General features: G+C 30.2%; 2 protein-coding genes across 3 annotated transcripts in view; one reads left to right on the forward strand and one right to left on the reverse strand.

The window, feature by feature from the left end:
* LOC149061589 (zinc finger MYM-type protein 1-like) overlaps positions 1-16,336 on the forward strand; it is a 72,065-nt gene that overhangs the window by 45,027 nt on the left and 10,702 nt on the right. The window lies entirely within an intron of this gene.
* On the reverse strand, positions 1,106-14,932 carry LOC107171459 (sodium/potassium-transporting ATPase subunit beta-2-like). The gene is made up of 7 exons (XM_089226166.1): positions 14,479-14,932; positions 6,109-6,249; positions 5,526-5,642; positions 4,902-5,083; positions 4,562-4,663; positions 3,881-4,049; positions 1,106-3,609 (listed from the first exon to the last, which is right to left on the reverse strand). Exons 1-7 carry the CDS (start codon positions 14,627-14,629, stop codon positions 3,500-3,502), a joined length of 972 nt encoding a protein of 323 aa, XP_089082292.1. The 5' UTR covers positions 14,630-14,932; the 3' UTR covers positions 1,106-3,499.

Below are 16,336 nucleotides of genomic sequence, written 5' to 3' on the forward strand. Positions count from 1 at the left end.
ATTTTACTTTATTGGAGATTTATTTTTAAGATTACTTGCGTGTGAGCAATGATTTGACGACCACCAGCGTCGTTCGAGAAATTCTAAATACGTACATGTACATTATAAGCAAAGGCATTGTAAGAATCGTGTGCGTGGTGCGTGTATATAGGTACGTCATTTATGCTGCGGTTTTTATATACAGAATGTCCCGCGAGGATTTACCCATTGAGATATCTCACGAAATAATGGAGACATCAACATTCTGGTTTTGTTATAAGACTCTCAAACAATAAGAACTACGATTATTTCAATTTGTAATTTATTTCAATGTTTTAAATTTAAAAATATTTTTATTTTTTTATTTAATTATTTCCAAAAAAATAATGATAGCTATTTTGTAGAGTTTTTTTTCCTTAAAATATTGACGTTTCAAAATTTTATTTTCATTGATTTCCTGATTTTTAATAATTTTTTTCTAGTTTTGAAGAAATAAAATATGATAATAATAATTAGGCACACCCACTGAAATCGTTCGGCAGGCAGTATGAGCACGAGCGCGGCGCGTCGTTTTACATGTTTGATAACACTACGAAGTGTAATAATTCACAATTTTTCTCAAAACTAAAAAAATAAAATAAATATCAGGAAATTAACAAAAATAAAATTTTGAAACGTCAATATTTTCAGAAAAATAAACTCTACAAAACGGCTATAGTGAATTTAGTTGGAAATAATTAAATAAAAAAAAAAAATACTTTTTATCCTTTTTACCAAACCATTAAAATATGAAATAATTGTAGTTCTTATCTCTGTGAGTCTTATTACAAAACCAAAATACTCACGGGACATAATCCTAGCTGTTATTTTAGGACAACTGGTAACATCGTCCACGTCGTTATATATATTTGATATTATGATTTTATTATATTTAAATTGACAATTTGTTATACCTATGATCAGGGATATTGTATTTAAAGTCGCACCTCTACCACCAGCAACCGCAGTCTGCCATTACTGTTGATTAAATGATGACACCATTGGCCAGCAGGACACACAAAATAATATATTATTATAGAGATTATATAGGTACTATATATGATAAATAAAAAAAAATTGCTGAACATCTACATTAACGATTTCTATAATCTATATGATTCCGTTTACATATACATATAAACATATAATAATAAAATCATCAACCTCAGTTCCCCCCGCACTACTATTACATACACGTTATACACTTATATATTAATTGATACCTAAATACATATTTTATAATATATAATATTACTCTCGACTGCAGCGTGAAACGAAACAAGTATAACATCACTAAACGAATTAAAAACACGCTGTATTCCCCTAAAATATGCAATTTTACTTAGCTCGCTACGTCAAAACGTTAAAACTTTAAATAATCAATAACTTTCTTAACATAATAATTTATATATATATTATAGGCATATATAATAGTTATATACTCTAATGTACGAATGTAAGTAGAATAATTACGAGAATCAACATTAAATTTGGTTATTACATTGCAACGACAGCTTAAAACATATTACGATTAAATAGGCAAGTAGGTATACCTATATGTTTATAACGTTTATTAATATCATTTAAAATAATAGTAATAATGAATAAATAAATAATAATATTATATAGGTTATCAGTAATTTTCTCAAATGCGATTGTTCCGTTCCATAGTTACCTGCCCATAATCAATATTGGGTACCTATCTAGTACGCAATGTATTACACGACACGTAACGCAAAGTCACACGAAATTATCGTATAACGGAATAACTTTTGAAGAGCCAATCATCCAACACTGCCTATAATTATATTAACGTGTATCAATATTATATGAGATGGATGGATTGATGAATCTCATCGATTCTAATATATAAAAGTATATATAAATTTATGTTTATGCATAAATAATAATATATTATATACCACAATAATTATAAAACGTTATTAGGTATAATATTATTGTAAGAGTAGAGAGATTTTCACTCGACTACTGGAGGGTAAAATATAAAGCATAATATTATTATGTATTTAGTACACGTTTCACTGACACGAAAACATTATTGTCTTAAAATGTGATTTGCGCATACCTATCTATATGAGTATCGTAATTAATAAATATAGGCACGTGTGACTGTGCGCGAGATGAGAGCCATGAGACTGATGAGAGACGACATCAAGAGATAAAATAACTATAGACAAGATACATAGAAGGTTGAGTAGGTACCCACTGTCGCGTCACTCTGAGAGGAGGGGGTGGTGGATTTGATCATTTTTTTTTAAAGGCCTACAGGTCCGATCTTTGGGATTTGCTGGTGTGCTCAGGAAAAACATGTTGTATGCAAAGATATAATTGAATATGTTTTTGTGTATCAAAAACGAAATTTTCGATTAAGTATTGTTGGCTGTGGTTGTTACGTATAGGTATTATATTTTTATCATCTTTTTTTATAATTGTTCGCTAAAATTTTTTACCTGGTTTCATAATATTCGAAATGACACGGCTGGTTAGGTATCGCTTTATTGTAATTAATTTTTTTTACGACCATACCTCGTAAATTTGATCGTATAGATATTTTTACCGTGATGGCCACATGAGAAATCGATGGAGATCAGCCCACCAGAAATTTCAATAACCACCACCTCCCCAAATTATATATGTTAGTAATTCATGTGGATTTGAAAGTACATCCATGAATAGGAGTGTGGGTCTTTTTACTTAGAAATTTTAGTAAAGCTAGTCTTTCCTAAAAAAAATCACAAATGTCCGTTTATGGCGATGGCTTCGTTTAAAGTGAAAACTTTTTACCTACAAACTGACAACGTTGTGTGAATAGAATTAGAATTGCATAAGTAATTATAATTTTTTTTTTTTTATTAAGATGATAAATTTGGGTTTCGTCTCAAAACTCAAATAATATTTACTTTTTTGTTAAAACATTTTCCTACATCTTATCATTAAATCACCTACCATGTATTGATGTATTGTTTATAACTGAATTTGCTTATCGAAATAAGCCTAATGAATTAAACGAGCCAGCTATATTATTCACGGTAAAAATACCTATAGGCACACTTACTTATGCGATATGATAAAAAAAAAAGTTAGGCAGTGATAATCAATGAAGTCGTCAGATGAATACATATCGATTAACTGTGAATTTACACAGTGGTTTTTTAAGCTTGAATCATAAGTATATTAACTTTTCTGTGCTCTTATTTTATTTATTAATATTAATATATAATATATAAATGTATGTTTAACTTTCAGAAACATCCCTAAGCCAAACAAAAAAAAACCTAACATAATTACTTTTTTTTATATATAAAAGGAGTAAACGCGTTTTGTTGGGATTTCACTTAAACCGATTAACAATACAACGATTTATTACTAAAAATAAACTGGCTATGTTCTGTGTTTTATGATGCACTGAGAACAAAGCGAATGGCTTAGTGGCGTAATGGTCAACTATGAGCCTGCAACTTTAGTCGATCATCAATTCAAAGTGAACGGAACCTTCGCGGTTTTGCAAGCTGCGTTTGTAAAATATGTTCTTGGCCCAGGCACGGCATTCCACGTTGATCAATGTGTGTCCTGCAATGAACCAAACAAAAGATACCGGCTAATTAGTTGTAAATATCATAATATGTTGGGCTTTGCGTTTGTTAAAAGTAATTTTCACTGTATAAATAAACGCATCCTTTCAATAGTAAAAGTATATATATATATATATATATTAAACTATGTATAGTTTAAACATTATACACATATAAGTTTAGGTGTCTATTCAACTCATCTAAGAAGAAATGTTTGGAAATAGCTAAATTAATATTATTGAATAAAAATATGATATATATGCTCTCACTTTTTGGATTTAGGAAATGTATGGCGATTAATGGGCTAAGATAGTCAGCCTTGTTTCTGTAAGGGTAATAGTAGCCAGGAAATCCGTTCTGTGGATAAAAATTTAATGATCCAATACTATCTTTGTCTGCTGGCGCTTCTCCGTCGCAGGTAACCCAAATTGTGAATAACTATAAATGTAAACATGAAAAATAATTGATATTATAGATATCGGTTAAGAGGACGTTTCACCCGCATGTGTTGTCTCCGTCTTACAAGTGCGTAACATTGCAAAAACTGTTTCGCGCGGGAAAGAACCGAGAATGATACAGTTATAACTAAGAAATGAAATTTTCATCACATAAAAAGGAGAATTTTGTCTGTGCAATATCGTTTTTATTTTTTCGATATCAGAACTACAAAAAAAGTTATTCGTGCTTAAAAAACGCAAAATTAATGTATTATAAAACAATAAGAATTTTTTTTGTATAAGTGATATCGAAAAAATAAAAACGATATTGCACAGAAAAAAATCTCCTTTTTATGTGGTGAAAATTTCGTTTCTTAGTTATAACTGTATCTTTCTCGGTTCTTTCCCGCGCAAAACAGTTTTTGCAATGTTACGCACTTGTAAGACGGAGACAACACATGCGGGTGAAACGTCCTCTTAAGTTGCATCGGAAATTATTCTGAAACAATTTACCTCATGTTTATTTTTTTGTGCGATTGTTTTTTTAAGTTCTTGTGGCATATCAGCTGGAATGTCTGTCGTGTTTACATAGAATTCTGGTTCCCAGTCGAAAATCTACACAATATTTAAACCATCAAATAATAAACTACGTACAATATAATCAACTATAATGATAATTTTTGTCTTTGCATGGTGGTTGATTTTATGTTTACATTTTTAATATTTTTCAATGCTATAATGCAAAGTTTTTTCTTAAAACCACATGTATAGTCTCATAATACAACATTTTTAAAAATAATACGTAAATTCGAAATTATTTTTAATATATTAATTTGTATGTGGGTATACAAACCTTATTGAGCTTAATGAAAACGCAGGGCTGAGCTTTATGATATTGATATTTAAATTCAGATGAACATGGTCCCATATTGTCCAGACTGACCTCACAAACCTTGTCCTTTTGTGGTGGAATATTGTAATCACATTTCTGTTGGTTATTACCTTTGTCTGGCAATAGTGTCTTGTTCTTGTACACTGAAAACATTTCAAAACACTTAGCTTATAATTTCTGGATTATCTAAAAGCTATAAAAGCAATCTCCATAGAAGAAGTCAACATATGTGGGAATGTTATACGTCTTCATCTCCTCAACACTATATAAAAAATCAATTTGCTGCAAATTCATTGAAATTACACATAGACAAAATTGATAAAATGATGGGTAATTTGGTAAATTTGTAAGTGAATAATATTATATTCTTTAAAAAAAAAATTTGCTGCTTTAATCACATAACAACAATTTGACAAAATTAAATCTTAGTTAAGTAGGTACTAATTTAATTATTTTTATAGTATATAGGTCAGTACGTTCAATTTTACCTGGATTAGACATTTTAGTTCAACCTATAGGATAAAATAATAACTGACTCTATCTATAATTTTCATAAAATATATGTTCATTTTTTTATTTACTTACCAGCCAGAAACTTGTCTAATTCATTAGTCCAAGCCTCCACATTAGTCGCATTATCCGCCGCGTAGTAAATTAGTGATCCGTCTTCGACGTTCGGAGACATGGGTCTAAATCCTAATCCTATAAAACACATTTAAAATATTATAATATTAAATCATAGATAACTAGATGTATTAAATGCTTGTATATAATGTTCATATAGGTAAAATCGAATAATTTATCAAAGACGAAATTAAAAGCATAGTATATTGGTACATCCTACTTCACTATATCGTTCTCACTCTTCATATTGGATAGATTCTATCAATTAGTAGATAATTGTTATGTATTGAGGAATGTTTTTGAAAATGTATTTGAAACATAATTATATCTATTTAGAAACTGTGCTTATTGTAGTAAAACACTAAAACCCATCCATAGATTTAATTAATAATTATAATGCAATATCTACACTTAGCTATAAATAGATTGTATCCTCACGAAACTATGAATATAGGCAAACATCACAAAATGCATTAAAATAATTCGATAATTCTTCGAGTACAACATTATTTAATGGAACAAAATAATTATTGAGTTAACGTACCAGGGTTTGTGCCGATTATCGAGCTGGTCAATGTAAAATGAGGCGTATGGTCATTCAGCGTGGATAATAGCACTTTCATACAGATTGCGAACATACATGCCAAGCTTGAATAAAACACAGCATAGAAGAGCAAAATTCCTCCTGAAAAAATGTTAAAAATAACAATTATTAATATTTTTCTGTTAAAAATGTAATTTATCAATTTATGTACTTATTATGTATAATTGTATCCATAAAAAATGCTAAATGTCAATGTAATATGTAATATACCTACTTATATTAATTATATACATATATGATATAGAATATAGAATATTTTCTAAAATAAATCACATTTAAGTTTTGCATGGTGTCTAAGGTAAAATTATTTGGGTTTAACGTGGAAAAAGCGCTTTGATATTCATGAATAAAATATCAGCCCTTCTAAAATTATGATAAATTTCAACCTACCTATGGTTTAAATGCTGTTTTAATTTTTTGTTACAAAAGTTTTACGACACCTAATTACACCATAACTATAAATTTTAAATTCAAGTTATTTGAAGTAAAGTGTCAATGTGAATCGTCCTTTCACAAAAGCCGCCTTTGTACCTTTATTATACATTGTATAAGTTTTAAAAAAATTGTGTGAATTTATTTTATTTTTTAAATGCAGTTAGATTATTATAATTAGATTATACAATGAACATATATAGCATAGTTTTATACCTTCATATAATATTATACTTTTTATATGATAAGCGGAGCGATGAATGCGTTGATTTTATTTTTACAATGATGTGTTATTTATGTGTACCTAAGTAGGTATATACGTTTAGTAGTCGAAGTAATGCTTCGATTTTAAACTACAGTACAAGGTTCCTCATAAGTTTTTATGACAACTGTTAAAAAAATATTAAACATCAATAGCCACATAGGCAAAGTTTGTTTCCTATTACCATTCACAAAATTTGCATATTATTTTGTAATACCTAATAATCTTATAAAATATTCAGTTTTTATAACTAAGGGTTGAAAATTTAGATTAAGACATCTCATAAGTAGTATATACATAAGTCCTAAATTTACAACAATTAAAAAAAAAACGAGTGTGTGAGTTACACTCTGAGGAAGTAAAACTTCTTTCATAAGTATTGGGTCCGTTAAATCATAAGTGAGATAAATAAATAAAAATTAGTGTCTTGTTAGATTGGCGTCTATATAAGTATAATATTTTTACGTATTTTACATTATTTCATTATAATATGTATATTATACTATTTGATTGTTACTTGAATCACAATAATATAATATTTATCACAACACATTGACATTGCGTTTATAATTTTATACATAATTACCTATACAAATAAAGTGATTTGAATTTTTCACCAAATATTTATTTTGGTATCTTCTAAACTCGATAGGCAACCATAATTTAAAAAAATTGGTTATTTTTATTTTTTTTTAATTTATGCATGATTACATTTTTTTTTACTTCAAAAACAATTTTCAATAACAATACCAATACACTTTTGTAACCTCACTTTTTTCACAAAGAGCAGGAGAGTATAATTGAAAAAAAATAGAAAACATACTAAGCAAATGACGCGCTATCACACTCGGAGACTCGGACATATAACATTTAACCATTCAAGCGATTTCTGTCGCAGTCATACACACGCATTCATACACCGTATAATTTTTTCGTGACGTTTCATTCTTTCGTGGCGTTTCATTTTTCGTGACGATTTTTTTCTCCATCCATACCTCAAGAAAGAAGTTTTACTTCAATAAAAAGTTACCTAGAAAATGTTTATCTTTAAAAACAGAATTATTATTAAATTATACCAATGAGAATTATTACAAAAAAATTCGAATGAAAGTCAACAAAATAAATTATATTACCTAGGATTTCAAATATTTGAAGAAAATAGGTAATTGCAAATTTTAAGGTATTTATAAATTGTTTTTTATAACCATTAACGTATAATTATATCATTAGATATTTAGAACTTAAGATATGAATAAGATAAGAAATATGAAACAATTCAGTGCAAAATGTCATTCACTAATATCGATATTTATCACCTATATTTATGTAAAATACAACAATACGTCAATACACATTGTTGACACTGTTGACAGTGTTTAAGCATTCATAACAAAATATAATTTCAAATACTTTATTCTCCATAAGATATTTAATAACTAAGTTTTTGGTATTTTTACCTGTTGGATTTTTTTTCATACTACCAGAATTATATATTTTATAAGTAAACCATTTTGTGATGATAAGTTACTTAATTTATTACTTATAAAGTTTTTTCAATACTTTTAATGAATTTTAAATTATAAAATTATTTAAACTACAGTCTTCAATAGTATAACATTATTGTTTATTGGTATTAATAATAAATAATTATACATTAATACCTTAAATACGCTGAATAACTGTTGTAAATGTCTATATATATAATTATAAAGAATTTATGTCCACGATGTTATTTCATTAAAGAAAATCTTCATCGAAGGCACTTTGCCATTAATGAATATAATTATATACTATATAGGTTTGTATTTAATATTTTCTAAGTCGTAAATTCTATTTGTAAATTTTAATTAGTATATTTGTATTATTTTTGAAATTAAAATCTGTATTTAATAAACAAATACATATTTTTGGTATTTTGCCCAACTCTGCAGTCTGCTTATATTATTTAATATAACATAATACCATTAATTATAAATATCTGTTCGGTATACCTATATTATATTAAATTAATATGTCATATTGCATAATACGTAAGTTATTCGTAGGTATTTATGTCTGTGTCTATTTTCACACAATACACAAATACATTATAATTTCTAATAAACACATTTTCAGCTTTTACACTATAAAAGTATCACAGTTTAGAAAAATGTTGTAATTTGTTTTGAATGTATACCTAAGTAATTTACGGAGCTCTTAAAAAGTACGAAATAAAACTTTTTTCATAATTTCATCTTTCATAATTCCGTTAACTATTTTCTTTCACAGTACCTATACCGTGTCTTTTAGCTACTTAAGTATATATTATGTATGAAATCATCGAACACTTATTTATTATTAATTCGTATTTTTAAGTATTCTAGGCATTTCGTAATAAAACCTAATCTATTTTAAGACACAGGTATACTGGTATACATATAATCGATGATGGATTTTGGATTTTGGCAACATTCGTTGGTTTATTTCAACAAAACTATAAGGTTTTTAAAATTTTGTTTAATGTTTAAAACATATACATCCCTATTCCCTGCTTAATTCAAAAGTTATGATATTATATTACATAACTTATAAACATTAGCGTGCTTTATAGTTTATGAAGATACATAACTTTATTACACTATAAGAATGACTTATTAGCACAGAATTTGTAATATTTAAATTAAAATATGTATTACATTATACAATGGCTGTAACTTTTAAATATAATGAATAATAAGATATGCATTAAATGGTATGTAAGGCAAAATACTAGCCAAAGTCCGGAACGTTGGTAAAATCAATAAGTTTTACTATAACAGTAAGGGGAGAAAACCAAGTAAACCAAACGATTCTCGTATTTACGTATATACAATATTATGATAATATGTTATGTCATATACGACGTCACTGCCTACATTAAATTATCATATATTTACGAGACTGCGATACTATTTTACGTTTTGTATTTTAAGTTTTTGATCTAACTTCTAAGTATACCTATAAGTGAAGTAAAGTTTCCACGACAAATTAAATAATTACGCTTAAGGGAATGAACGACTTTTTCTTTACTTTTAAAGTCTTAAAAATATGAAACAAATTAAGTTAATATGATTTCGTGAGATTCGGATAGATCTGCTGGACATCAACTGACTTCCCATTTTCCAAGGACGATCGGCAGGCCTGATATGGCTCAAAATTGATCGTGTAATGGAATGTCATATAATGTATTTTATATATATATATATATAGTTATAATGTATATTATATAAAAAATGTTTATATCATACAATTTAGTATTTAATTTATTATTACTAAAATTCCAAGTGAAATGGATTTATACAACACAACTCACTAGGTAGGTATAGATAATATAAGAATGGCATAACGGAAACCTGACAAATTAAAAAACTTTTTTCTAATCAATATTAAAAATATATATATATTTATAGACACTTGCGCTATTAGTACAGTGTGTTCATTTTTTTAATCTAAAAATAAAAAATTTTAAATTTAACTAAATTTTTTTGAAAACATTCAAAATAGACAATCTAAAGTAGTTTATTTTGTAGTTTAGTAAAATGTCTATATTTTTTTTTAAAATAAATTTATTCGACATACATATGCTTTATAATTTTTTTTAAATATTCTTTTTGAGAATTTTCCAAGTGAATCTTAAATTACTAATTGTATCCATGTAAAACATTCTTATATTTTTTTTTATAAATTTAACTAGAATATATTTTTCATTTTTTCATTTATCTGGTCTTTTTGTTAAGCACAATACATCATAAATTAATCATATTATATTGTTGTGATATTTATTATTTACCTAATGATGCTGCGCACTTCAACATAGCAGAGAGCAAATTATAAGTTTTGTTCCTATTTTTTAAAGTTTTATTTTGTCTTATTATTATTATTGTTTTATTCCACCTACCATAAAAAAAATAGTAATAATAATTATACCGTTACGATTATATATATATTTGTGTGTGTATAGACTCAAGACGTTATATTGTGATTAAATCAGAACTAAAACGATTTATGCAGCATATGTCCCATAATTCCCGCTGTAATATCTAAAATATTTAAGTATTTTAAGTTCAAGAACCTAGTTTTCCAAGAATTTTGTAAGACAGTTCAACAGTTCAATAAATCATTAAAAAATACACTATACACATGTATATACCCTGCTAAACCATTGTTTCCCAAACTGTGGTCCACACGTATACCAGAGGGAATCCGCGAACATAAATTAAAAATTAAAAATACACAAATTACCTATCTATAAAACAAAAATACTGATGTCATATTCGTATTATACGGAAAATACTGGATAATAAACGCGTTGTCGAAATAGTTATTGTATTGAAAAGCAATTAAGATTAATTCTTTTTTTTAAGATTAGTCCGCGAGCATTTTTATTTTTTCTAAGGCGTCCGGCAGAGAAAACGTTTGGAAAACGCTGCCCTAAACAATATTGATCACATGGAGAAATTGTTTCCTTCATCTCATCCCTATAAACACTAAATAGCTCAGCTCAACGTAAGATTGCGTGATAGCTGCTATCGGATAGAGTAGGACACGCAAAATTGTAAAGTAATACTTTAGTGTAGGATTATAAAAGCACTCGAATCTTAAGAAACATAATGCATTATTGTGAATAAATATTTACGTAGGTATATATGATATACTAGTATTTTATTCGACGAAACGAGACTAGCGGAGGCTGTTCTAAACTTAGAAATACTTTTAGTCACAGTTCTTAAAATCATGGGAAGATGCAAGAGCGTGTTGCTAAACACGATTATAATATATACTATATACTTATATATACTTCGTGCGTATGCGTGTTTTTCTTCTATTCTTAGACGGTATTGGCAACGACGTTTATTCATATAAAATTAACGAACTGCACACACACACACATGTCACATATACACACAAACATTTATACATTTCGAATTCGCTGGAAACAGTGACGAACGCACGATTTTTCAATGAGTGGGAGATTGAAAAATAAATTAAATACTTTCTTAATCATATGCATATATTTATATAGACTATGTTTGTAATAATTAGATAAACACACGATATAAGATACTGTATTAAATCATGGGTAAATATGAAAACAAATAATAATAAATAATATAGTCAATGGGGGGGGGGGGATTTAGCCCATTAGCCCCTACACTGCTTACGCCACTGGCTGGACAACGACATGTCGACATAGATTTTTATAAATTTATAAAATTATAATTATAATAAATTGTACTAGGTACTAGCTGGTAAGTGCCTAATATGTGATTTGGGAATTTTGCCAATATTATGAAGTTATAAGAGCTGATACAATGAGTGTAGTCTTAAAGTAATATGCGTTCGATTATTTTTCGTAAAATCCCTATGGATTAGTAGGATTATTATATATAATGCCAATGATTTTCATTTTATTTGTTGATACTTTGGTAGGTCACCACCATCACCACAATACTACTATACAGCTTTATGCTATTGATTTGTACGAGCCGGTACACCCTATAATATCGTATTACTCGGTCTGACTCGTAGACTCGTTAGTGTCACGTAAATAAGTGCGTTCGCTCAAACGTCGTAGTAGTCTAAACGTCCTTTGTCCTACGTTTTTATGACTTTCGGTTTAACAAAACGAAATGAGCAAAATGTATTTGGAAAAAAATGTGGTTCAAATAATGCCCATAGGTAATGGAGAGATAGAGTCTTTACCACTACGGCCTATGCGTATACATATAAATATATGAACATTTGTGTAAGTCATCAAGCGCGCTGTGTCTGCCCGCGTGTGTGTGTGTGCGTATGTGTGTGAGTGTCTATGTATACATACTAGTGTTATGTACTGCCATGTATAGACAACGAATAAACCGAGATAAACCATTTCTGTGAACCAGTGTGAAGCATTTATATATATACAATGAAACTATAAACAGCTGGTCCGGGAGAAATGGGACGACGCGACGGTGATAGTCAGCTTTGCAACTTATATTATTATGGCGAATGACATTTTTGGAGCATATTTTTATATTATACTATAGTATATTTGTGGTGCGTTGTCGTTCTCGCTTCCAGACACACACACTCCCATCCAAAATTTGCTACAATAAACCATATATGTAATACCAATCCTATAATATGAAACATCTAACTGTTGACGGTTTGCTCCCCAGGGTTCCTTTTAAACGATGTCTACATATTCACAAACACACAGCGGTGTAAATGTAAAATCCTGTAATGATATTTGTAAAAATAAAAAAAGTTAAATAATACGAGAAAATTATTTTTTGACTACCTAAGTGAACCACGTGAATAGAATGAGATGTATAATGAGAAAAGAGAAAACGAAAGTAATCTGAACTTTTGTAACTCCCCCCCCCCCACAACTCTTGGAAAAGACACGCACTTCCAAAGGCCATTGTAATCCCCAAGTCCGGATTAAGGATCGATTGGTCCTGGGGACACCATATACACTTAGTGGACCGAATTTCAACTTTAACTTCAAAAAAGTTGTATTGCTACATTTTTAGACTAAATATATTTGTATAATTTTATAAAATATTATCTACCAAGTTCACTCATAGCTAATAAAGACTATCATCTATGTATAAAATGTAGTTTACAACTTTCATTTAATTAACTTCATCAGATTGTTATTAATTATTAGAATTAGAATATAAATTTAATATTTATAATCATTTAATAACTATTCGTGACATTAATTAAGAGCATTTTTATTTTATAATTACTATTATACCTACTAAAATATATTTTTAATTTTTTTTTTTTTTTGCTGTTTTTAATTCATTAAAAATAAGTATTTCGGGGGTAAAGATGGGTCCTCAAAATAAATTTAACCATGCTTCCATGACCCCCTCCCTTAATCCAGGCTTGGTAATCTCGGTGACCCAATTACGATAACTCATCATGGGATACATCATATCTTTCACCAGGGACACTTAAATTGGAATTGAAAAAATCAATCACGAAACCACCCAGCCCGCACACGTCCATCACAATAAAAGCATTTATCTTCCGCTCTCCACTTACACATTGACAAGATACCTGTGTGAGGACGTGTGATAGCGACGAGCGCGAAGAGTCGTCTGGGTGGGGTACACAAGTGATGCGTTGATAACAATCACGACCAGTGTGGTGAAAACGTGATTCATTGGTGTTCGGTAAGCGGTTAAGGAGAAGTATATAAAACAAACGTAGCTATAATGACAATATCATAAAGATCAGATTTTAGCAATACTAATACTGATATAATACTCACGCTAATCGTGTGAAGTCTATAATAAGTAATTAAAGAAATTATAGTTTTAAACAATTACTAATAGGTACCTTATTTCGTTATGAAATTAAAAATATGCAAGAGACATTACTAACTTGCATACATCTAAAAGCAATGTGAGTGAGGATCTGACCCTCCACTCCGTCCATCTATAGATATAATATGTCACGTGACTGCCGCTTGCAGTCGTCATTATATGATATGTTATATATGTGTATTATGCATCGGAGTAAAGGTTATAGGCGCGTTTCGTCGTGTGTATTATTAGGTATCTAAAGGCTTAAGATGAATAATATATGGATATAATATTCACCCCAACTCTTGGCGGACCGGCCGAGAAACTCGTGCGAGCTCGGGTTGTATATGCCCATAATGATTTTCTGCCATATCGTCCGGTCGTCCTTCACCTTGGCGTATTCCCATTCGTAACCGATGCCGTTCGTGTCCGTGTTGTGCTTGACCATGGTGGCGACCGCGGAGTTCCGGGTTACCTGAGCTTATATAGGCAAAACGGGGAGCTGCTGTTTTCGGAAAAGGTCGGGTGGGTCGGGGCTAGTCCAGTCGGAGGATGTGATTGGCCCGGTGGCCGAGGAAACTGCGGGTCGGGTATACGATGCGACCGGTCAGGTGGCGGCGTTCCCGTGTGTTAATCGGGCGCGGCGATGACTGAGACTGACGTACGCGCGCGACCGTCAGCTTTGGCGGGACCGGTGAAAATGGTATCGGCGGCGGCAGCGGGTCGGCTGCAGCGGCGATCGATGACGGCGGGCGGGCGCTCGCAATAAAAATACGGTACGCCGACGTATACGGCGGCGCGGCGACGGCGTGCGAATAGCGAGGCGTCCGCGTCCGCGGCGGCGGTGTACTCGGTCGGCGGCGCGCCGTGCTCGATACCGCAGTGTTGCCCCCGCAACGAGCTCGAAACACCGATCGCAAAATACCATATTAGATACGTTGTAATATTATGTATATATAGATACATATTATTATATTACGATAATATAATATAAACGCCGCGAGCTGTTGGGAATTTTATTTTTTTCCCGTTTTTCACCCCTCGTCACCACCCCTCTAGCTTGTACCTACGTATATGCGAGCGCGCGACCGCGTGCGCGGTGTACTATTGTATACGTCGTTTATTGATTCCGCCCGGGTCGTGGTGCTAAGTGTCGCTCGACGTCTGAGTGTAGCACACATTTTTTTGTACAGAATAACCAGAATAAAAGTGCACTGTTCGAAATAAATGAAACTCAAATGAATATGAGGTCAAAACTTCGATTAGGTGCCTAATAGCCCTGCCCAACATATATAATATGATTATAATAAATTGTTCATCATGACGTGATATCTTGAAAACAACATCTGTATTTTGTTTGAAGATTGTTCATTTTCTTGTGTTGCGAATTTCAATTGATATTTAACAGTAATAATAGTTAGGCATTGGGTAGATATAATACAGGGTACCTACTGATGACATTTTAAAAATATAACTATGATTGGTTAATTAAACAAAAAAAAATCCTATGATCTGATAGCAATCTGATGACTGATATACATCATGATTAATGAACATTAAAGGATACGTAAATATTATACAATAAAGTATCTCAATTGTCAGGTTTGAGTTACACAAAAAAAATACCATAAACTCTCAAAAATAATATAGATAAATATAAATAGGCTAAGTATCACGTACTTGTTTAAACTAGGTATATATATTTTTGTTTCTCGCGTAAAACATAGTTCAGTAAATATGTCTGCGTAAGCACATAAATATACTCAATGTTAATTTATATCATGTCGTGTCCGCCACCCTACCCAAGAGTTCAGATAACACATACCCCTCTACCCTCCGCATTGCAAGCGCCGAGCAATTAATAGTAATCGTATACTATAGCTATAGGTTATACAATAGGTATTAAGTATTTGAAGTTTTCATTAGTGTATTAGTATAAATATAATATTTAAACTTTTAAGAACCTAAGAATCCGCTCCTCGTTGTTTTATACTTGACCAGGTTGATGACCTATATGGCTATATATGTCTACATAGTATATTAGTATATATAATCTAATATTTATACATATTTCCATTGAGTATAGTAGTATAGATACTCAATTATATTACATATCGTAATTAATACATGAAATATACATTAAAAAATCAGTTTT

This window comes from Diuraphis noxia, unplaced genomic scaffold (assembly GCF_037042655.1).
Source record: "Diuraphis noxia isolate RWA-SAM2 unplaced genomic scaffold, SU_Dnox_SAM2 contig0001, whole genome shotgun sequence".
Taxonomy (NCBI): Eukaryota; Metazoa; Arthropoda; class Insecta; order Hemiptera; family Aphididae; genus Diuraphis; species Diuraphis noxia.